At 43.7% G+C, this 25,228-nt stretch overlaps 1 protein-coding gene and 1 long non-coding RNA gene across 3 annotated transcripts in view; one reads left to right on the top strand and one right to left on the bottom strand.

The window, feature by feature from the left end:
- pot1 (protection of telomeres 1 homolog) overlaps nucleotides 1-25,228 on the top strand; it is a 280,862-nt gene that overhangs the window by 127,243 nt on the left and 128,391 nt on the right. The window contains exon 6 of the mRNA XM_038780902.1: nucleotides 17,241-17,371. Within this exon, the coding sequence (XP_038636830.1) occupies nucleotides 17,241-17,371 (131 nt within the window). The remainder of the gene's footprint in view (nucleotides 1-17,240; nucleotides 17,372-25,228) is intronic.
- Nucleotides 1-25,228, bottom strand: part of LOC119955057 — a 221,798-nt gene that overhangs the window by 174,697 nt on the left and 21,873 nt on the right. The gene's annotated exons all lie outside the window — the stretch shown is intronic.

Genomic DNA, 25,228 nt, shown 5'->3' with positions numbered 1-25,228 from the left:
TTATTTAACTCTCACGGTTGAGGACTTCTTGTTTCCTGATGGACGAAGTTCGAATCACCTATTGTGCCATCTTTAAAGATACTGTCGAAATCAAAATGTACTTGGCCAGAGTTTAATTGGTTGAGGCAGCAGAACCACCATAACGTGGCAGTAACTAGGCATTTGGAGACAAGAGTAAGGGTAATGGGTATGCATTCGAATAATAAGAAACTGATCAGCAGTGTCCCTTAATGGTCTGTGCTTGAACCTCAACTGTCCACTCTATCTCTAATGACTTGGTAACACAAGAGCCATATATCCAAATTTACCAATTACACAGTTAAGTAGTGTGAATGATGGCCATAAATGTACAATGCAGTATCGATAAATGTGAGTGGGCAGAACTGTGGCTAATGGGATTCAGTGCATTTAAGTGTGAGGTCATCCATGTTAGACCAGATAGGATAGATTGAGCATTAATTTAAATGGTGTAAGGCATGGAACAATGGAGGTCCAAAGAGGTTTTGAGGTCCATGTATCCAGATCATTAAACTGTGGTCATCGGATTCAAAAAAGCAATAAGACCAATGAAATGTTAGCCTTTATAACCAGCTGACTCGAATATAAAGAGAAGGACGTTTTGGAAAAGCTATACAAAGTCACGATTAGACCGCACCTAGCGTATCATGTACAGTTCTGGACATTGCACCTCAGAAAGAATATATTAGCCTTGTAGCATGGAGAGATAACATAGCCGAGACTTGCATTCTCTGGCATATATAGGATTAAGAGGTAATTGGATTGAGGTTTTTTTGGACTTTGAAAGGAATTGGTAAGATGAATAGCATCCTTTACTGCTTGGGGAGTTTAGGACCGGGCAGCTAGATCCATGCCATTCAGAAGAGAAGTTAGGAAACACTTTTCAGGCAAATATTGAGAGAAATGTGGAAGAACTCATATGGACAAATGAGCAAACAGACCAGAGCATAGGAAGCCATTCAAGTAGGGGAATAAATAGGAATGCTGGAGTAGTAGGGAAAAGTATAGTCAGTGGGACAGACGCAATTCTCTGTAGCTGAGAGCAAGAGTCCAGAAGACTGTTTCTTTCTCAGTGCCAGGGTCTAGAACCCCTACTCTCAGCTGGACTGAAACTTGCAATGGGAGGGGGAGGATCCAGTTGTTGTATTATATGTGAGAAACAACCACACAGGTAGGACTAGGGAAGAGGTTCTGCTTCAGGAATATGAGCAGCTAGAGCTAAATTAACATGTACAGCTTAAAAGGTGGTAATTTCTGGATCATTACCTCAGCCAAAAGCAAATTGGCAGAGGTTAATTAAGATTAGAAATTTTAATATGTGGCTCAGACATCTGGGAGAAATGGGTTTTGATTCATGGCGCACTGGCATCAGTACTGGTGAAAGTGGGAGCTGTACCATTGGGACAATCTTCACCTGAACCATACTGTGACCAATGTTGTTGCGAGTCCTAAAACTATGGCGATAGAGAGAGCTTTAAACTCTCAGGGGCATGTTTAGCACAGTAGGCTAAGACAGCTGGATTGTAATGCAGAACAAGACCAGCAGCGCGGGTTCAATTCCTGTTCCAGCCTCCCCGAACAGGTGTTGGAATGTGGCGACTAGGAGCTTTTCACAATAACTTCATTGAAGCCTACTTGTGACAATAAACAATTATTATATAGTGGGATGCAATAAATTCTAACAGATTCAAAAACCATGTTGTTACCAGACTCCTGAATGCCCTCTTATGGACCGAACTGATCTCTCCACGTATCTTCCGTACTGTGTTGCTTCACCAGATGTCTATGTCTAAGTATTTACGTTGTGTATTTATCGTGCGTCCTATGTTTTTCATGCATGGAACGATCTACCTGGACTGTACGCAAAACAATACTTTTCACTGTACCTCGGTACACGTGACAATAAATCTAAATCTTAAGGGATAGGACAAGGCAAGAGAGCAAGGAGCAATAAGAATAATCAGGTGTAGCTGGAAGGTACAGAACATACCAACTTAAGAGTGTATAGGAGATAAGGCTGGAGGTTGAAAAAATAGCAAAAAGACAGATCTAGGCTCTGTATCTGAGTGTGCACAGCAATCGTACCAAAGCAGACTAAATGTCAACTCAAGTTGAAATAAATATGAATGATCTGATAGACATTACATCGACATGGCTACAGGATGACAAAGACTGGGTCTTGAATATTTAAAATTGTGTGGCATTTAGGAAGGAAAGGAAGCAAAGAGAAGGCAGACGAGTAACTCTGTTAATGAAGAATGACATTAGTACAGTAGAGAAAGATGGCTTTAGTTCTAAAGATCTGGATGTAGAAGCAGTTTGGAAAGAGGTCACTTGTGGGAGGACTTCTAGAGGCCCCCTAACAGTAACCACACTGTCAGACGGGTTACACTGGAAGAAATAATGAAGACTTGTGAGAAGGATAGGGCAATAATCATGGGTGATTTTAATCGAAAAAACAGATTGGATGAATCAGATTGGCAAAAGGAGCCTGGAAGAAAAGTTCATTTACTGCTTCCAGGATAGTTTCTTAGACCAACACATTCTTGAGTCAATCAGGGAGCAGGCAATTCTAGATCTTATAACGTGCAGTGCTTCAGATTTAATTAATTATCTCATACTAAAGTCTACACCTGGACCAGAGGGGTACCAATATCTTGGGGGGGAAATTTGCTAATGCTCTTCTGAAGGGTTTAAACTAATTCAGCAGGGGGTTGGGAACCTGAATTGTAGCTCCAGTATGTAGGAGGTTGAGAGTAGTGAGGTCATGAGTAAGGTTTCAAGGTTGCAGGAGTGTACCAGCAGGCAGGAAGTTGGTTGGTACCTGGGACTTCGATGTTGTGGCCATTTCGGAGACATGGCTAGAGCAGGGGCAGGAATGGTTGTTGCAGGTTCCGGGGTTTAGATATTTCAGTAAGCTCAGGGAAGGTGGTAAAAGAGGGGATGGGGTGGCATTGTTAATCAAGGACAGTATTACGGTGGCAGAAAGGACGTTTGATGAGGACTCGTCTACTGAGGTAGTATGGGCTGAGGTTAGAAACAGGAAAGGAGAGGTCACCCTGTTGAGAGTTTTCTATAGGCCTCCGAAAAGTTCCAGAGATGTAGAGGAAAGGATTGCAAAGATGATTCTGGATAGGAGCGAAGGTAACAGGGTAGTTGTTATGGGGGACTTTAACTTTCCAAATATTGACTGGAAATGCTAGATAGAGTACTTTAGATGTGTCCGTTTTTGTCCAATGTGTGCAGGAGGGTTTCCTGACACAGTATGTAGATAGGCCAACAAGAGGCGAGGCCACATTGGATTTGGTACTGGGTAATGAACCAGGATAGGTGCTAGATTTGGAGGTAGGTGAGCACTTTGGTGATAGTGACCACAATTCAGTTACGTTTAATTTAGCGATGGGATAGGTATATACCGCAGGGCAGGAGTTATAGCTGGGGGAAAGGCAATTATGATGCGATGAGGCAAGACTTAGGATGCATAGGATGGGAAGGAGATGGGCACAATTGAAATGTGGAGCTCGTTCAGGGAACAGCTACTGCATTTCCTTGATAAGTGTATACCTGTCAGGCAGGGAGGAAGTGGTCGAGCGAAGGAAGCGTGGTTTACTAAAGTAGTTGAATCACTTGTCAAGAGGAAGAAGGAGGCTTATGTAAAGATGAGACGTGAAGGTTCAGTTAGGGCGCTCGAGAGTTGCAAGTTAGCTAGGAAGGACCTAAAGAGAGAGCTAAGAAGAGCCAGGAGGAGGCAGCACGGTGGCGCAGTGGGTTAGCCCTGTGGCTTCAAGGCGCCGAGGTCCCAGGTTCGATCCCGGCTCTGGGTCACTATCCGTGTGGAGTTTGCACATTCTCCCCTTGTTTGCGTGGGTTTCGCCCCCACAACCCAAAGATGTGCAGGGTAGGTGGATTGGCCATGTTAAGTTGCCCCTTAATTGGAAAAAATGAATTGGGTACTCTAAATTTTTTTTTTTAAAAGAAGAGCCAGAAGGGGAGATGAGAAGCCTTTGGCAGGTAGGATCAAGGATAACCCGAAAGCTTTCTATTGGTATGTCAGGAATAAAAGAATGACTAGGGTAAGCGTAGGGCCAGTCAAGGACAGTAGTGGGAAGTTGTGCGTGGAGTCCGAGGAGAGGTGCTAAATTAATATTTTTCATCAGTATTCAAGCAGGAACAAGACAATGTTGTCGAGGAGAATACTGAGATACAGGTTACTAGACTAGAAGGGCTTGAGGTTCATAAGGAGGAGGTAGTAGCAATTCTGGAAAGTGTGAAAATAGATAAGTCCCCTGGGCCGGATGGGATTTATCCTAGGATTCTCTGGGAAGCTAGGGAGGAGATTTCTGAGCCTTTGGCTTTAATCTTTATGTCGTCATTGTCTACAGGAATAGTGCCAGAAGATTGGCGGATAGCATATGTTGTCCCCTTGTTCAAGAAGAGGAGTAGAGACAACCCCGGTAACTATAGACCAGTGAGCCTTACTTCTGTTCTGGGAAACGTCTTGGAAAGGTTTATAAGAGATAGGATTTATAATCATCTGGAAAGGAATCATTTGATTAGTGTTAGTCAACACGGAGGCATGGGATTCAGGGTGATTTAGCAGTTTGGATCGCAAATTGGCTCGCTGTAAGAAGACAGAGGGTGGTGGTTGATGGGAAATGTTCAGCATGGAGTTCAGTTACTTGTGGTGTACCACAAGGATCTGTTTTGGGGCCACTGCTATTTGTCATTTTTATAAATGACCTGGAGGAGGGCGTAGTGGGATGGGTGAGTAAATTTGCAGATTACACTGAAGTCGGTGGAGTTGTGGACAGTGCGGAAGGATGTTGCAGGTTACAGAGACATAGATAAGCTGTAGAGCTGGGCTGAGAGGTGGCAAATGGAGTTTAATGCAGAAAAGTGTGAGGTGATTCATTTTAGAAGGAGTAACAGGAATACAGAGTACTGGGCTAATGGTAAGATTCTTGGCAGTGTGGATGAGCAGAGAGATCTCGGTATCCATGTACAAAGATCCCTGAAAGTTGCCACCCAGGTTGATAGGGTTGTTAAGTAGGCGTACGGTGTGTTAGCTTTTATTGGTAGAGGGATTGAGTTTCGGAGCCATGAGGTCATGTTGCAGCTGTACAAAACTCTAGTGCGGCCGCATTTGGAGTATTGCATGCAGTTCTGGTCGCCGCATTATAGGAAGGATGTGGAAGCATTGGTAAGGGTGCAGAGGAGATTTACCAGGATGTTGCCTGGTATAGAGGGAAGACCTTATGAGGAAAGGCTGAGGGACTTGAGGCTGTTTTCGTTAGAGAAGAAGGTTAAGAGGTAACTTAATTGAGGCATACAAGATGATCAGAGGATTAGATATGGTGAACAGTGAGAGCCTTTTTCCTCGGATGGTGATGGCTAGCACGAGGGGACATAGCTTTAAATTGAGGGGTGATAGATATAGGACAGATGTCAGAGGTAGGTTCTTTACTCAGAGAGTAGTAAGGGCATGGAATGCCCTGCCTGCAACAGTAGTGACTCGCCAACATTAAGGGCATTTAAATGGTCATTGGATAAACATATGGACGATAAGGGAATAATGTAGAAGGGCTTTAGAGTGGTTTCACAGGTCGGCGCAACATCGAGGGCCGCAGGGCCTGTACTGCGCTGTAATGTTTTATGTTCTAAAGGTAACAATGTTCATAAATTCACATTGTGATTGAAATTCACATTCAATTTGACACAAAGCAGCGTGGGTCTGAGGCCCACAAGCTTTAAACTTGCACAGCTCAATAATGGGGATATGAAGACAGTTAGTTAAAATGAACTTGAAATTTGGGTTCAGGGATAGATCAGCAAAAGCGCAGTGGCAAATATTGATGTAGATATTTCAAAGATACATTGCAGTGAGAAAGAAAGACACCGGGGAAGGACCGTTAGTAATGATTAGTGGCAGAAGATTGGACAGAATATAAATACAGCAAAAATATGAGGGAGAAATTTGAGTATGAGAGAAAAGCTAGTTAGAAATATAAAAACAGATGGCAGGCATTTCTACAGGTATTTAAAAGGTTACGTAAATAAAGTGAGTGGTCCACTAGAGAGTGTCTGGGGAATTAATAATGGAAAATAAGGAAATGGCAGATGAATTGAACAGATATTTTGCATCTTTCTTCACTGTAAAACAAACAAATAACATCCTGGGAATAATTGTAAATCAAGAGGTGAAAGAGAGGGAGGAATTTAAAACAGTTACGGTCACCAGGGAAAGGGTACTGAGAAAATAATATACGAAAGTCTGACAAATCCCAGGTCCTGAATGACTTCATCCAAGGACCTTAAAATAAATGACTGCTGAGATAATAAATGCATTGGTTTTAATTTTCCAAAACTCCCTAGACTCTGGCAAGGTCCCATCAAATTGGAAAATAATTCATCTATTCAAGACTGGAGGGAGACCGAACTAGCCTAACTTCTGTTGTCGTGCAAATGCTGGTATATTTTAATCAGGAGATTGTAGCAGGCGCTTAGAAAATCTCAATGCAATCAAGCAGAGTCAACATTGTTTTCGGGGGTGAAAAGGAAATTGTGCTTGACTAATTTATTAAAGTTCTTTGTGGAAGTAAAAACTAATGTGGATAACGGGAATGCTGTAGATGTGGTGCATTTAGATTCAGAAGCCACTTGACAAACTGGCACATCAAAGAGTACTATATGAAATAAATGGTCATGGTATAGGGAGTATCATATCCACATCAATAGAGGTTTAGTTGGGTAACAGGGAATGATAACCCATGGCCTCCTTCTGCACAGTAGGGATTCTATGATAAATGAGCCATTTTAAGGTTAGCAAGATGTAATGAGTACAAGTGTCACAAGGATCAGTGGTGGGACCGCAACTATTTAAAATTTATACCAATGATTAGGATGAAAGAATCAAATGTATGATTGCTAAATATTTTAATGACACATAAGCCGGTAGGAGATTAGGTTATGAAGAACACAAGACATAAGTGCATGAGTGGGCCATATAATAAATAGAGCCTGTTCCGCCATTCATTACCAGCATGGCCTGCTCTGGGCTTTTTTTGCTCCTGCTCCCCATATCCCTTCATCCACAGAGACACCAAAAATTTGTCTATCTCATTTTAAATGTATTCAGCGATGGAGCATTCACAACCCTCTGGGATAGAGAATTCCAAAGATTCACAGCCCTTTGAGTGAAGTATTTTTTCCCCAATCTCGGTCCTAAATTATTTACCCATTTTCCTGAGACTGTGGCCCCAGATTTTAGATTCCTCAACCAGAAAAAGCAACTTCTCGGCCTCCACCCAGTCCAGCCCCTTCGGAATTCTGAGGGTTCAGAGAATATAAACTCAATTTACTCTGTCTCTCATCCAAGGACAACCCCGTCAGCCCAGGGACCAATTTAGTGAACTTTCACGCTACCACCTCCAATGCAAGTATATCCTTTCTTAAATGTGAGGACTAAGTGTTGCAGATGTGGTCTCACCAAAACCCTGTATAATTGTAGCAAAACATCTTTCTTCTTGTATTCCATTCACCTTGCAATATAAGCCAACATGCCATCTGCTTTGCTAACTGCTTGCTGCACTTGCATGCTAACTTTGTGTTTTCTTGTAGTCATCCAAGTCTCTTTGAATATCAACACATACAAGTTTCACACGTTTTAAAAATATAATATACTTTTCTATTCTCATGACCAGTGTGAATATTTTCACACTTCCCTACATTATCTCCATCTGCCATTTTGCTGCCCACTCTTAACCTGTCTATTTCTGTTCACAGCCTCTCTGTGTCCATCCCACAGAGTACCTTTCTACCTAGTTTGGCAGCATAGTTTTTTATCCTATTCTGCTTCTTCATCTAAGTTGCTAACATAAGTTGTAAAGAGCTGAGACTCTAGCACTGATCCTTGTGCCAACTTGAAAAAGGCTCATATAATCCCCACATTTTGCTTTCTATACTTTCCCCAACTCCATGAGTCCTTATCTTGTCTATTAAACTTTTGTGTGGCAGCTTATGAAATGTCGTTCAGAAGTTTAAGTATACGAGGAGGATGTGCTGGAAATTTTGAAAAGCATCAGGATAGATAAGTCCCCTGGGCCAGACAGGTAGACCCAAGGTTAATATGGGAAGCGAGGGAGGAGATTGCTGCGCTATTGGCGATGATGTTTGTGTCCTCACGCTCCACTGGAGTAGTACCGGATGATTGGAGAGAGGCGAGTGTTATTCCCCTGTTCAAGAAAGAGAATAGGGAAACCCTGGGAATTACAGCCAGTCAGTCTTACGTCTGTAGTGAGCAAAATACCGGAAAGGATTCTGAGAAATAAAATTTATGACTATTTAGAAAAACATAGTTTGATTAAAGATAGTCAGCATGACTTTGTGAGGGTCAGGTCATGCCTCACAAGCCTCATTGAATTCTTTGAGGATGTGACAAAACATGTTGATGAAGGTCGGGCAGTGGATATGGTTATATATGGATTTCAGTAAGGCATTTGATAAGGTTCCCCCATCGTAGGCTCATTCAGAAAGTCAAGGGGCATGGGATACAGGGAAATTTGGCTGTCTGGATACAGAATTGGCTGCTGAAAGAAGACAGCGAGTGGCAGTGGATGGAAAATATTCTGCCTGTAGGTTGTTTACCAGTGGTGTCCTACAAGGATCTATTCTGGGACCTCGGCTCTTTGTGTTTTTTATAAATGACTTGGATGAGGAAGTGGAAGGGTGGGTTAGTCAGTTTGCCGATGACACGAAGGTTGGTGGAGTTGTAGATAGTGTTGAAGGTTGTTGCAGGTTACAGCAGGACATTGACAGGAAGCAGAGCTGGGCTGAGACGTGGCAGATGGAGTTCAACCTCGATAAATGTGGTGATTCATTTTAGAATGTCAAATTTGAATGCAGGATTTAATACAGGATTAAAAGCAGGATTCTTAGAAGTGTGGAGGAACAGAGGGATCTTGGGGGTCCACGAACATAGACCCCCAAAGTTGCCACCCAGGTTGATAGGGTTGTTAGGAAGGCGTATTGTGTGTTGGCTTTCATTAACAGGGGGATTGAGTTTAAGAGCCGCAAGGTTTTGCTGCGGCTTTATAAAACCCTGGTTAGACCACACTTGGAATATTGTGTCCGGTTCTGGTCGCCTCATTATAGGAAGGATGTGGATGCTTTCGAGAGGGTGTAGAGGAGATTTACCAGAATGCTGCCTGGACTGGAAGGCATGTCTTATGAAGAAAGGTTGAGGGAGCTGGGGCTTTTCTCACTGAAGAAGGAAGAAAGAGAGGTGACTTGAAATGGTGTACAAGGTGATGAGAGGCATGGATAGAGTGGATAGCCAGAGACTTTTCCCCAGGGCAGAGATGGCTATCACGAGGGGACATGATTTTAAGGTGATTAGAGGAAGGTATAGGGAAGATGTCAGAGGTAGGTTCTTTATACAGAGAATGGTGGGTGTGCGGAATGCACTGCCAACGGAGGTCGTAGAGTCAGAGTTATTAGGGACATTTTAGCGACTCTTGGACAGGCACATGGACAGCAGTAAATTAAAGGGGTGTAGGTTAGGTTGATCTTAAATTAGGATAAATGGTCGGCACAACATTGTGGGCCAAAGGGTCTGTACTGTGCTGTACTGTTCTATGTTCTATGTACATCTATTGGTTCCCCTTTATTTACCCTCCTGGTTACACCTCCAAAATGTTCCTGGAATGAAACCATGTTGACTTGTTCTATTGGTACCATGGTTTTCTAAATGCATTGTTCAGATTTTATTAATGATAAATTCCAGCATTTTTACCAACAACATCTTAAGCTAGCTGGCTTGTAAATCACTTTTTTCTCTAGCCCTCCTTTCTTGAAACATGGTGTAACATCTGCCAACTTCCAATCTAATAAGACATTTCCTGAATATAAGGAGTGTGCAACAGGACATAAATATTCTATGTAAATGGGCAAAAAATTGGCAGATGCATATAATGTGGGAAAATGTGATCTTGTCCACTTTGGCAGGAAGAATAGAAACAGCATATTACATAATCAGAGAGAGATTGCAGAACTATGCAGTACAGAGGGATTTGGCTGCCCTTAGTATGCTGCTACAAGATCTGATTATGAAGGCTAACTGAATGGTGTTGTTTATTACATTGGGAATGGAATATAAAAGTCGGGCAGTTTTGCTATAGTTCCACAGGACATTGATGGACCACATCATGAGTACTGTGTACGGTTTTGGTCTCCTGCATTCGAAGCAGTTAGAGACGTTTGGCTTGACTGATTTCTGGACTGAAGGAGTTGTCTTATGAGGAAAGGTTGTCCGGTATCCATTTGCAGTTTCGAAGATTGAGAGTTGATGTTATTGAAATGTATTGGTTTCCAAGAGGACTTGAAAAGATGGATGCTTGAAAATGTTTCTCCTGTGGGAGAAGCCAAATTAGGGGACGTGGTTTCCAAATAAGGGATCGTCCATTTGAAATCGAGATGAGGCGTATTATATATTTTCTCCGAGGGTTGTTAGTATGTGGAATTTCATCCTCCCCCCCCCTCCCCCGCCCCGACGGAGAACAGTGGACGTGCTGAGTCATTGAATATTTTTAAGGCTGTGTTTGATGGATTCTTGGCTGACTAGGGAGTCAAGGGATATAAATAGACATGAAAGTAGAGGCCACAATGATCTCATCGAATGGCAGAGCAGGCTTGAGGGGCCGAATGCCCTACTGCTCCTAATTTCTTATGTTCGTATGTACATACAAACAAGCTCAATGTTGCAACATTATGTTGGGTAGTTGTATGTATGTAAGTGTGTACTTATGTATGATCTTAGTCATTTCAAGCGTGAGATACCCTGATGGAGCCGTGTTAGTGAAATGCAATGGCATTACCTTCGCTGAATCGCATACTATCAACATCATGGGATTACCATTGACCACAAACTCAACTCGACTGGCCATATAAATACTGTGGCGACAAGAGCAGGTTGGAGGCTCGGAATCCTGCAACGAGTAACTCACCACCTGACTCTCAAAGCCTACCCACAATCTACAAGGCCCGAGTCAGGAATGTAATGGAATACTCCACTTGCCTGGATGAGTGCAGCTCCAACAACACTCTAGAAGCTCAATATCACCCAGGACAAAGCAGCCTGCTTTTTTGCTTCCACCACAAACATTCACACACTCCACCACCAATGCACCATAGCAGCAGTGTGTGCCATCTTCAAGATGCACTGCAGGAACTCTCCAAGGCTCCTGAGACAGCACCTCCCAAACCTACGACCACTGTAATTTTGTAGAACAAGGGCAGCAGATACATTGGAACACCACCACCTGGTAGTTCCTCTCCAAGCCATTCACCATTCTGATTTGGAAATATATCACCAGTCCTTGGGTCAAAAATCTGGAATTCCCTCCCTCACACCATTGTGGGATTACCTATGACACATGGACTGCAGTGGTTCACCTTCTCAAGGGCAATTAGGGATGGTGTCATGTGAGTGGCCCTTTAAGAAATGTTTTTTTCTTATCACATGGCTTCAGTGATGTCATTGTGTGGGTGGAGCTAGGCTGAGTTTATTTTCGTTTTGACTTTTACTTTTGCTTTGAATTTGGACTGGTTTGTACTGCACAAACCAGTTGAAAGAAGGGTTTCTCTATCTTCATTTTAAAAGCTGTTTCCAGACTACTTGATAATAGAGGTAATTGCTTTCTGGAAGGAATTCAAACCTGCTGTTTGGAAAGGAAACAAGAGCATCAATACCAAGTCTTGTACCAGTAAAAGTGCCATATGCTGGGCCACGCCTTTGAAAAAGGGGTTCTGGTTTTTACTTGTTATCTTGTTATTAAATTGGAACAGTAAAGGGGGGGATTCATTAAAGGTTATACATAGATTACTGTTGCTGTGTGTGGTATTAACGGTTGTAGTTGATAAAAAGTTTTGCACGTGTGTGTTTGTACAAATGTTGACTAAAGTCGTAGAATAAAGTTTGTTTTTTGATTAAAAGCACCTGAGAACTCTGTTGAATAACACCTGAAAGGCAGGCTCTTGTGCTCATCCCAGCCAAATTCAATAAACATTTGTAGGTCAGGTGAACTCCATGATATACTTTGCAGTTTTCTAAACCCTGGCCCAAAACAATGGGCAATAAATATTGACCTTACTGGCGATGTCCACCACTCAAGTGAATTTCGAAAAACGGATATCAGAAAAATAAGCTCTCAATGCTTTAGCACTGTGTCCGCTATCATGGCCACATCTGGAGCGGCTTTGTACCAGGATACTCACCTGACAAAACTAGTATTTCAGTCTTTTTGTACTCCATATAAATGCAAAGTATTGAACAAATACAGGAGCAGTCTAAAATTGGACTGTATTGCAAAAGGATGTGCACGAGAAGTTGAGAAATCTTAATGGTGTTATGGGCCAGGTTTTAGAGAACCCCAAAGTATCATGGAGTTCACCTGAACCACAACTTTTAATAGATTGTGGTATGGGGAGCACATAGTCCACTCTACAGGTGTGGTACAGCAGAAATCGAAAAGTATTTTTTAAAGCAAAACAATGTTTATTCTTTGAACTCAAGTTAACCTTTTTAAAACATACAGTGAACATTTTAGCAACCATTAATTCAAATACAACCCCCAAAGAATACAACACTAATCAATCCTTTAAGCTTTCCCTTTAACATCCATAAGACTTAAAACACCTTTTACCAGAAGCACATCAGGTTAAAGTCACTACTGTTATTAGTTTTAAATCACCAGGATTGATTTACTGTCTTTAGATTACAGAGAGAGACTCTAATACACCTTGTGGCTGTGACTGCAGCTATCCATTTCTGAAAACGAAACTAAAACACACCCTGCAGCAAACAGCCTAAAACGAAAGTAAAAGGCTGACAGACAGCCCAGCTCCACCCACTCTCTAACATCATTGCAATAATAAACACTCAGTTCTTAAAGATACTCTCACTACAGGTACTTATATACACATCCATTTATACACACCCATTTCTTAAAGGTACTCTCTCTACTGATACTTATATACACATGCATTAATAAACACTCATTTCTTAAAGGTACTCTCACATGACTGTTTAATTTAATAATCACAGTGTTGTTTAATATATGAAGTTATGTATATAATTAATCCCATGAGTTCTAATGTCTGATGAGGTATTGGATACATATGTCAAGCAGTAAGCAGTTAACACAGGAGGATAGGCACTATTATGTTAAGCTGTCATTTAGAAGTAGACACCAAAACCCTGGGTATTAAAATTCAAAAGGTTAATCTAATGACTTCCCGCTGTTCTTCTTCAGAAGGTGGAAATTAATTTATTCTGGGACCAGCTTTCCCTGGTCTTTTGGGAACAAGTACATGATGTGCTTATGAAATATACATTGTGGAAGTTATAAACTTGTGCTAGTTCTTAACTCTTGGAGATTGCTCTCTTGTTCCTGTGAAATTTTCTTGTTAATGCCAAACGCTGTTATAATTTCTGGGCACTCTCTCAAGTATCTATGCTGATAGCCAAAGTTTAGTATGGATGAATCAATCTTCACAGGCTACCTGTAGGAATACAACACAGCATTTTACTTTGGGGGGCAAGGTTTTTAACGTGCGGTCTGTTAGTTTACTGCTTTCTGTCATTCATGGGGTTACCATTGTGTCATATATTGTCAGCGCACATTCACACCGCTATTGCTGAGTCTGTACATAAGAAGAGGTGACAGCATGAGTGGCTACAAAGTGATTGCCTGCTGGGAGGTCAATTTGGCAGACGCATCCAATGATTAGTTAGAGAGCTTCACTGAAAGGGACATGGGAGCAAGTTTCATCCCCAAGTTGATTAATCCAGGAAAGAGCGAACCAAAGAGTGAGGAAAGTAGAGAAATCTATACAATAGGATGAGGAAGAGGAAAGAGAATAGCCAATGTCTGTGGAATTCAACCTACACTAGCGGTGCACACTGCCAGTGATGTGAGAACCAAGCCACTTAGAGCTCCAGCTGTCCGCCATCCCCTCGGGCATTACCTGTTTGTTCTCGGCCTGTTACTCCGAGAGAGGAGCAACGTGTGACTTCAACCAATTATAGCACTTCACGGTCAAAAGCTACACACGGATTGAAATGGATTCACTGTCTGAATGAACGCGCAAGCCAAAATATATTACAGAATTTCACCCACACCTAACAATCAAAGATGTAGGTTCGATGGATTGGCCATGATCAATGCACTGGGATATGGGAATAGTGTGCTGGGTGTGCCTAGGTACGGTGCTCTTTCAGACGTTTGGTGCAGACTCGATGGGCTGAATGGCCTCCTTCTGCACTTTCGGGAATGTATGGATTCTTCTATGGATGTTCTAGGACTTAGATGATTGGCTACAATAGGCAACTCTGCTGTGCAGGGGTGGGGGGTGGGGAGGAAGACAGAAAGAGCAGTAGTTATAGGCAATCCATTACTTGGGGAACAGGCAAATGTTTGATCGTATTCATGACTCCAGGGTGGTCTGGTGCCTCTCTGGTGCCAGGGTCAAGAGTGTCAAAGGGCAGCTGCAGGACATTATTCTAGGGAAGGGTGATTAGCCAGAGGTGGTGGTCAATATTGTTACCAATGACTTGGGTAGGAAAAGAGTGAGGTCCTGAAAGCAGATTTCAGGAAGCTCAGAAGGATATTGAAAAGCATAACCTCTAAAGCAGTCATTTCAGGATTACTCCCAGTCCTATGTAATAATCATAATATTTATTGGTGTCACAAGTAGGCTTACATTAGCACTGCAATGAAGTAATGTGCGAGTATAGAAATAGGAGAAATGAGCAATTAAACATGTGGCTGGAAAGACTATGTCGAAAGGAATCCCTCACTGCCCACCACCAAGACCAGAGCAAACTCTCTACCTCCTCTCTGCTGTTATTGGTCAGTGATTGGAATGCCCTAACAGTGCCACCCTTCTGGTTGGCATGCAACCACCGACCAAGTAGCAGATTCAGTCCTGCTAATACATGGTGCTGCCTAAATATACTCACCTGCCAATATATTGATGAATTTGGCATGGCCAAGATTCACATAGCTATTTCAGATTGGTAAGCTATGTGCACCATGGCATTGACTGCTGTATGACCTTTTCTCTAAAAATGTAAACTGATGATAAAATCATTCAAGGAACTCTCAAATTCTCAAGATCTTACCAACATATTGTTGCCAGAAGGACAGAGTGCACAAGATTTATGAATGGCCGTGTGAAAATTTAGCATTGATTGCTTAAAAGGAAGTATTTTAAGAGAGAAGCACAATTTTAATTTTGTGTCTGAGACTTTAAAATGGAGAAGTTTTTAAATCTTCTCATACAGATAGTGTTAGGTATATTAGCATAGTGGCAGGCCTGTGATGGGATTATACATTTAAATTTTCATTTTGCGATCTGAATGTTAAAATACAGTAGAAATGGAAAACTCAGGTAATTGGTATTTGTGGAGGAGAAGTCACCTTTCTAAGCAAGCAGTCCTGAGCTTGAACATTTTAATGATGCACAGCCACCTGAGATTGGTGCAACAGACCGGCAGAAGCAGTTTGACTAATTACTTTATATAGAAACTGTCACGGAGAGCACTCAAAAGTCTTTCATTGTTTCCGTAGACTTTTCAATAAAAACAAGCGTTTAAAGTAAATACTTTTGTGTTTGGATTGGGACTCTAGGGCCTGTATAATGCATCTTGTAATTGGCCTGGTAAAGTTCAGATGCTATCAGGGAGCTGCTGAGTTTCAAGTAATGTGTGGCATTTCAGATTTCATTCCAGTGGGATAGCAGGGAAGAAACCTGAAAATGGACTCGCTGGAGAGTTCAGAAGAACATGGAGTACTTCAGTTTACTTGAGCTTTCAAACTCAGAAAGAAGGCTATTTAGCAAAACAAACATATCTTGTTCTCAACCTCCCACCATCTTGGCTCATTCCTAAATCTCTTTCCCTTGCATCACATCTCTTTGTCCTTTGGAACTTTTTAAACGGTGACCTTCCCTGGTAACTTACTTCATTACTTTTGTGTAAAAGATAATCTTCTACCCGACACATCTTGTCTTATTTTTAGACGTGTGGGGTGGGGGGGACCATCATCAATTTGCTACTTGCTTAGTCACTTTTCACTCAATCAGAATCTACATATAATTGATTTGGACAGCTCACTTCTTTGAAAGCTGGTGTATGCAATTTATTCTGATTCTTTGAAGGGCATAGGATCAAGAGGAGGCCATTCAGCCGCTTGAATTTATTCTAGCATTCAGTTAAATGTTGCCTGATTTGTATCTTTATGTCCTTCCACTCAGCTTTGTTCAGTAACCCTTAAGACCTTTGTTGAATATAAAGTTTTCCGCTTCATTTTGAAAAATTCAATTCATGCAATCTCAACTTTTATGGGGGCAGAGTTCCAGATTTTGTCCACCCTTTGTGTGGGAAAAAGTGTTTCCTGACCTCACCCCTGAATGACCTAATCCTAAAAGATTCATAGAATTTACAGTGCAGAAGGAGGCCATTTGTTCCATCGAGTCTGCACTGGCCCTTGGAAAGAGCACCCCACTTAAACCCACGCCTCCACCCTATCCCCATAACCCGGTAATCCCACCTAACCTTTTTGGACACTAAGGGCAATTTATCATGGCCAATCCACCTGACCTGCATATCTTTGGACTGTGGGAGGAAACCGGAGCACCCGGAGAAAACCCACGCAAACACGGGGAGAACGTGCAGACTCCGCACAGTGACCCGAGCCCGGATTCGAACCTGGGACCCTGGAGCTTTGAAGCAACTGTGCTAACCACTCTGCTACTGTGCTGCACACATAATGTTAATATTATGATCACTTGCTCTCAAGCCAGCCCACCAAAGGAATTGTTTATTTCTTGCGTGAACTTAGACATTATGAATACCGTGTCATGTTGTGTGTGCTCTGCCTGAACACAGGTCCCTGGCTCATTCTCTGCTGATGCTTCATCCTGAGTCTTTTTCTTGGCAGTTTATGCCAGTGGTGGTGTGCCTTCTACTCTCAGGGACAGGACGAGGAGGCTGGACCTCAGTCTACCTCGGCTGGAACGGGCATAGAAACCCTACTGTTTCCTGAACCACTAGCTAGTCTTCTAGCCAGCTAAGAACTGGCCCCCTATTGTTAATATGACATGTGGAAATCTCTATAAATTTCTGCTCCGCCGGCCTTTAACTGAATGTTGTTGCACCTTTGCAGATTTCTCTTCCACGGTGACCATAGTGGATGCTTCTAATGGAAAGCTCAATTGTGTACTTTTCAATGGGAATGCGGATCTACTCCCTAAAATCTACAAAGTAGGAGATGTGGTTCGTTTCCATAGAATCAAGGTGGGTTTGTTAATTTGCTTTGCGTGAATTAAGCCTGCCAAATTGTCATCAAATCAAGCACAGTTTAGAAAGGATTTGCATTTGTATAACCTCAATGATCCAAAGTGCTTAATGACCAACGAGTTATTTTTTGAAGTGTCATCATCATTTTGTATTGTAGGAATCATGGCGGTCAATTTGCGCACAGCATGTGACCCCCTTTTAACACTTGAAAGTTAACATGACCCCAGACACCAGCAAAAACAAACAGCAATAAAGCAGCATAGCAACGCTGAGTAGATAATCATTAAAGTTTCATATAGAATAGATGTAGATGTGGGTGACAGTGGCACAGTGTTAATGTTACTGCGCTAGCAACCCAGATGACCAAGCTAATGCTGTGATGACATAGGTTCAAATTCCACCACGGCAGCTGGTGGAATTTAAATTCAATTAACAAAATATGGATTAGAAAGTTAGATCATGAAATTATCACTGATTGTCATTAAAAAATCAATCTGGTTCACTACTGTCATTTAGGGAAGGAAATGGGTCATCCTTGCCTGATCTGGCCTTCATGAAAATCCAGGTTCACAGCAATGTGGTTGACTCACCGTCAGTCTAAAATGGCCCAGCAAGCCACAGTTTAAGGGTAATTAGGGATGGGCAACAAATGCTGGCCTTGCCAGTGACATCCACACCCCCCATAAAGCTCTCCATTACAAACATACACGGACACCCCTCTTCCCACATCTCGCACCCAATGCATTCTTGCAGTCAACAACTCCTCTTCCCAACCCTTCTCTTCACAATCATTCAGCAGCCCCTCTTCTCAAGAAGGTGTTTACTGTATCTTCTAGCCAAATGAGTTATTTTGGGGAGGTTTTGGAACTTACTTTAACTGTGTAACTTTAATCTTGTGTGCTTAAGTTTTCCTTTCTTGTCAACAAATCTTTTATTTTTTTTAATGTGAAAAGTTGTTCCTGGAATTTTATATTTCTGTGATTAGTAGGCCTCTTCATTTTCAGAATACAAAAAAAGATTGTGATCAGTAAGACAGGTTTCTCTCTGGAGTTTGGCTTTCTCAGCAAATAACACCTATAATGAGATTGGAAGTTCAGCTTGGCATTAAATAGAATAGAACGATGCAATTGAGAAATGCCTGGTATATCCTGAGACAATGGCTAAGGGAGGAGGTTGTCCTGTCATCGAAGTGGCATTTATCTTGATGACAAATGAATTCTCACACACTTATTAAAGATGTAGGCAATGGAGTGGTAAACAGATATTTGGAAAAGTTGAAAAAAAGTCCAGATTCCTGCACTTCAAAATGATCCCAGATTATAAATCTTGAGTATAGTGTCTCACACATTAGATGTGTGGGATGGCACATGCCACACGGGATGACACGTGCCTCACAGCGCCAGGAACCCAGTTTCAATTGGCCACGCAGAATTGCCCTTTAGTGTCCAAAAATCTGCAGGTTAGGTGGGGGGGGGGGTGCAGCCTGGGTAGGGTGCTCTTTCAGATCATAGATGCAGACTTGATAGGCTTAATGGCTTCCTTCTGAACTATAGGAATTCTATGGTTCTGCGTATCAATAACCAGTCGTAATATTCTGATTGACGCTTTGAGCACTTTTTAATAAATTTAGATTACCCAATTATTTTTTTTTTCAATTAAGGGGCAATTTAGCATGGCCAATCTACCTAACCAGCACATCTATGGATTGTGGGGGTGAAACCCATGCAGAAATGGGGAGAATGTGCAAACTCCACACGGACAGTGACCCAGAGCCGGGATCGAACCTGGGACCTCGGCGCCTTGAGGCCACAGGGCTAACCCACTGCGCCACCGTGCTGCCTCCTCCTGGCTCTTCTTAGCTCTCTCTTTAGGTCCTTCCTAGGGCCAGAATTCGTACCTGGGTCCTCAGTGCCGCAGTCCCAGTGCTATCCACTGCGCCACATGGGGCCCACTTTGAGCACTTTTAACACTATTAATTTGTTACCAGTTGTTACAACCGATCCCTGGGTGAGTCTCCCTAATTTGTTATGATTCTGGGCGAGGTACTTCCAAATTCTTAGGCTCCCTAATGAGGAAGGATGAACTCCCCTATTCAACTCCCCTCTGTTGGTCACCACAAGGTGATTTAAAAACTATCCCGTTCCTTGTGAATACCTTTTCCTAGTGCAAATGCATTTACGTTTTAAAAGGAGTCAACTTAACCAGGCTGTCTTGAGTTAACAGAAGAGTGAGTTTATTAGTTGCTAAAGAGCAAGAGTTAAATAATAAAGCGCAACATGCATACACACAAGTTAGAACTGATGAGTAGGGACAGCACGTGGAGCAGTGGTTAGCACTGCTGCCTAATGGCGCTGAGGACAAGGGTTTGATCCCAGCTCTGGGTCACTGTCCATGTGGAGTTTGCACATTCTTCCCGTGTTTGCGTGGGTTTCGCCCCCACAACCCAAAGATGTGCAGGGTAGGTGGATTGGACACACTAAATTGCCCCTTAATTGGAAAAAATGAATTGGGCACTCTAAATTTATGTAAAAAACAAGAAATGATGAGTGAATCCAAAAATAAAAGTTTAACAAGATATATGACTTAGTCTTTGGCTTGCCGTGGCAAGTAGATGGTGAAACCTTGTGGCCGTTAGGTTGGACAATTCTTTTTTTTTCGTTCTGCAAGTTTGTTGAAATGGGTTTACCTGCTTCCTTTTCAACTGTGGCTTTGCTGTCTTGACTTGTTTCCACCAGTCAGAGGGACAGAGAAAGACTTTACCTGCCAGAATAGGGGTGTCTAGGATATTTTTCAGCTGTGATCCTCACAGCACACACTAGCACCGTAGAACGAGAACACTAGACAAGCACACAGAGACCAGAATTGAAGTTGGTTGTTCACCCCTTTTCTTGTTTATTCCTGATAGGGGGAAAAACACTAATATGTCACAGGAGATGGTTTCTGCTGAGATGGTGATCAGCTTCCATTATTTCCGCAGGAGCACACAGTTCACTTTGCATTGCGCCTCTTCTTTTTGAATGTTCCCATCTAAAAAAAGGTGCAATATTACACTCTCTCTCTCTGGGCTGTGTATAAATGTGTAGAAATACTAGCAAATGGTTATTTTGCAGTTCCGGCAAGATTTTGCTTGTATGTCCTTTTTTTTTAAAGAACACGCGTGCGATTCTCCGCAACCCACGCAATCCAATCTCCGGGTGGGAGAATCGCAGGAGGGCCGGGTGAATCAGGCCACGCCGCACTGACACCCCCCACAATTCTCCCACTCCCCCAAAAATGGCGTGTCGCGTTTTTCGACAGGCTGCTCGGAGAATCAGCGCTTGCAGTTTCTCACGGCGACCCGCGATTCTCCGGCCCAGATGGGCCGAGCGGCCTGCCTAACCTGACCGGTTCACGCCGGCGCTAACCACACCTGGTCGCTGCCGGCGTGAACAGCGGGCGACCGGTGAGTGTGGGGCCTGTGGGGGGTGGAGGGAGGATCGAGCACCACGGGCGTGCTCAGCAGATGTCTGGCCCGCGATCGGTGCTCTCCGATCGTCGGGTCAGCGTCTCTAAAAGACCCACTCTTTTCCCTCTGCCGCCCCGCAAGATCAAACCGCTATGTCTTGTGGGGCAGCGGAGGGGAAGACGGCAACCGCACATGCGCGGGTTGGCGCCAGCCAACCTGCATATGCGCGGCTGACGTCACTTCGGCGCCGCCGGCCGCGTCATTCCCGGCGCGCCACTTTGACGCAAGCGTCAAGGCCGGGCGCTCGGAATCCACGCGCGCCGCTCCTAGCCCCCCGGGGGGGGAGAATAGGGGGCGAGGAGCGGCCGGCGACGCCGGAGTGAAGGTTTCACTCTGGCGTCGGCACTTAGGGCACGATTCTCCGCAACGGCGGAGAATCGGGAAGGCTGCCGTGGAAGAGGCCGTCACTCATGGCAGCCTCCGCGCCCCCTCCCGGGATCCGATTCTGCCCCCCCCCAATCGGGGCTAGGAGCGGGGCCCCGGGGGTCTCGGCGGCGCGGCCTTGACGACTGTCGTCAAGGCAGTGCACCAAGAATGACGCGCGGCTGGCGCCTGTAAGACGTCAGCCGGGCATGCGCAGGTTGGACGGCTCCAAACCGCGCATGCGCGATTGATCTCATCATGCAGACAGCTCCGACCCGCGCATGCGCGGAGCCGTCTTTTCCCTCAGCCGTTCCGCAAGACGTGGCAGCTTGATCTTGCGGGGCGGCGGAGGGAAAATAGTGTGTCCATTACAGACGCAGGCCCGATGATCGGTGGGCACCGATCGCGGGCCTTTGCCCTCCTTAGCACGGCTGTGGTACTGCCATGCCAACTGGGCACCTAGAAGCCCCAAACGGGCTTCTGGTTCCCGTTTCACGACGGTGGCGACCAGGTGTAGTTGACGCCGTCATGAAAAGGTTGTAAACGGCCGGCCACTCGGCCCATCGGCCTCGGAGAATCGCCACTCGCCGTTTTCCGGGGAGCGGGGCGAGCATGGGGGGGGAGGGAGAATAGCGGGGGGTCGTAAAAAATGTCGGGAGGCCCTCCCGCTATTCCCCCAGGCGTCGTGGGGAGCAGAGAATTCCGCCCTTAGTCTCCCGTTGGGAGAATCGCGCCCCACATGTCTTACTGAAAAGTTCAAATGTCCGTATGTAATTCAAGGCTATGATTCATTGTTGTGACACAGTCTTATCCCATTGCTGAGAAACCTCTGTGATTTCTTCTAAATCCCTGAGAGCTGCTAGTTGTATAACAGTATTCAAATTTCAAGATCTTTGAAAGGTCATATCAATTTGAAAGTTGCTGAGATCTGACATGAACGGTTTTCTATACAGTACTTACATTTTACAATCCTCCAGCAATAAATTAATATGAATACATATTGCTAAATGCTATGTGTGACTAACATTAAACATTGATGCTCACTTCCTCCTGAATAACCTACAGAAAAAGTAATTGACGTTCTGCTCCCTAAAGGTTATTTTTTTTTACAAGCTTGCCTCCAATCTCTACGGGATTGTAGCAAATGTGGTGAGTGAAAAATGAGAAGAACATGATCGGGTTTGAGGCAGCGTAACAATCCAGATTAAACTGAGCAGAAGTGAATAGATGTGTTCCCAGTGGATCTTTTAAATTTACTTGTATGCTCACTGTTAATTTTCTCATTAATATGTACTGAACAAATTCTCTGTTGAACAGGGTTGCATTCCCTGGGAAATGGAGAGGCTAGACGTGAGACCCCAATTAATGAGTCGCATAATGATTTGGGGCAGAAGTAGATTATTTGGCCCATCGTGCTTACGCCGGCTCTTTTGCAGAACTCTCCAATTACTGCTCTGTTCTCTCCCTGGAGCCCTGTATTTTTCCCCTACTTATCCAATTCTCTTTTGTTTGTCATTGTTGAATCTGCTTCCACCACGCTTTCAGACAGAGCGTTCCAGCCCATCATGAGTCGCAGGTTAAAAACATATTTTCTTACAACATCGCTGGTTTTTCCAACAGTCTCCTTTAAGTCTTGTCCCCCAGGTCATCGACCTTTCTGCCACTGGAAGCAATTTCTCCTTATTTACTCTATCAAAACCATTCATGATTTTGTACACCTCTAGAAAATCTACCTTTAACCTTCTCTTTACTAAGGAGAACAACCCCAGTTCCTTCTCGTAAAACCGAAGTCCTTCATCCCTCGTTCCGTTCCAGTAATTCTCCTTTCCAAGTATTTGCATCCTTCCCTAAACTGCTATGTCCAAAAGAACAGCTCCATCTGAAGCCTAACCAGTATTTTATATGGTTTAAGAAAGACGGGATTCCTTTTGTATTCCCTTCCTCTATTAATAGAATTTTCACAGTAACTTCATTGAAGTGTTGATGTAAGCCTACTTGTGACACTAATAAAGATTATTATTAGTATAATAAAGCCAAGGGTCCCATTCGTTTTTTTAAAATCCTTTCCAACTGGTCATGCCACCTTGAAAGATTTGTGTGTATACACCTCCAAATCTCTCTGTCTCTGGAGCCCCCTTACAATTATACCGTTTAATTAAAATTGCCCCACTCATCTTCCTACCAAAACCTATCACTTTTACACTTCACTGTGCTAAATGTTATCTGTCACAGTCTGTCTTTTTCACCAGTTTGTCTGCGTCTTCCTGAGGTCTGTTACTATCCTCCTCATTATTTACTATATTTCGAATTTTTGTGTCAAATGCAAACTATGCTCCATTTACCTGAGTCCATGTTATTAATATACCAAAGAGAAGTGGTTATAACAATGGCCTCTGGGATAAGGTAAAGTCACCATAGTCCTAGATGACCATATGCTGCTTCCCCCTCTTGAGGGGGGGGAGAGCTGGATGGTGGTGATTTAACCTAAGGATCACTACACCTTCGGTGAGGGGCAAGGTTGAGAAGGCGGGGCTTTCATGAGTAACCTCAGCCGGTACGGGAATTGAACCCGTGCTGCTGGCTTGCTCTGCATCACAACCAGCTGTCTAGCCAACTGACACGGGGAGAATGTGCAAACTCCACACGGACAGTGACCCGGAGCCGGAATCGAACCTGGGTGCTTGGCGCTGTGAGGCAGCAGTGCCAACCACTGCGCTACTCTACGGCCACAAGTAGGCTTACATTAACTGCACTTAAGTTACTGTGAAAATCTCGTAGTCGCCACACTACGGCGGCTGTTCGGGTACACTGAGGGAGAATTCAGAATGTCCAATTCACTGAACAATCTCGACTCTCGGGACTTGTGTGAGGAAACTGGCGCATCTGGAGGAAACCCACGCAGACACGGGACAGAATGTGCAAACACTGCACAGACAGTGAGTCAAGCCAGGCATCGAACCCAGGTTCCTAGCGCTGTGAAGCAAAGGTACTAGCTACTGTGCCGCCCCTTCAGGGAAAGGACCAAGGCAGAAGCACAGCTACCAATGGTGGAACGATTAAAAGCAGGAATGTGTGAGAGGCCAGAATTGGAGGAGCGCAGAAATTAGAGGATTGTGGGGCTGAAGGAGGTTTCAGAGGGAACAAGAGACAAGACTATGGCAGGACGGGAATTTTAAAATGGGAGTCATTGCAGTACCGAGTGCATCAGGGTTATGGTGAATGGTGCAAGTTAGGACATAGCCGGCGTAGTTTTTGGAATGAGCTCGTTTATGTGGGGGTGGCAGATTGGTCAGGAGAACAATAGAATAATCAAGCTTAGAGGAAATAATGGCTTGGATGAGTTCTGCAGCACATGAGATTAGGCAAGGGTGGAGTCAGGTATTGTTATGGAGATCAGTAGGCAGTCGTGGTGATGAAGAAGGTACAAGGTCAGAGCTCATCATGTGGGCAGATACCAAGGTTAGGGATGGTCTAGTTCAGCCCCGGACTACTGCCAAGGAGTGGTTTGGAGTCTATGGTCAAGGACCGATTGGGACAATAGATAAAAGCTTCATTCTTCATGATATTTAGTTGCAGGAAACTTCTTCTCATCCAGTACTGAATGTCAGAGAAACTATGCGTTGAAACATGCTGTGAAAGGATCGAGGGAGGTGATGGTGCATTAGAGCTGAGCATCATCTAGTACATCGAGCTTGATGATATGTTTTTAGGTAAGGCTGCCCTGTTACGACACCCTAAGCTTGTGCGCGGTCAATTCTTGCCCCACTTGGCCGGAGTCGCAACACAATTGAAATTAACTATTAATTCTTTGTAAAAACCCAAAGTCTTTGGTCCTTAGCTGCCCAATAACTACAGTCACCAGATTTTTTTATTTAAACAAATAGTTTTTATTATTCACGATAACTATAATTAATTAGGCAGCAAATACAACTGGTTAACTATTATCTAATTCCTAACCGCACTTCTTTAACTCACCCCACCCTCTA

The sequence above is a fragment of the Scyliorhinus canicula genome, chromosome 20 (assembly GCF_902713615.1).
Source record: "Scyliorhinus canicula chromosome 20, sScyCan1.1, whole genome shotgun sequence".
Lineage (NCBI taxonomy): Eukaryota > Metazoa > Chordata > Chondrichthyes > Carcharhiniformes > Scyliorhinidae > Scyliorhinus > Scyliorhinus canicula.
This window is presented reverse-complemented; position numbering and strand designations above follow the sequence as displayed.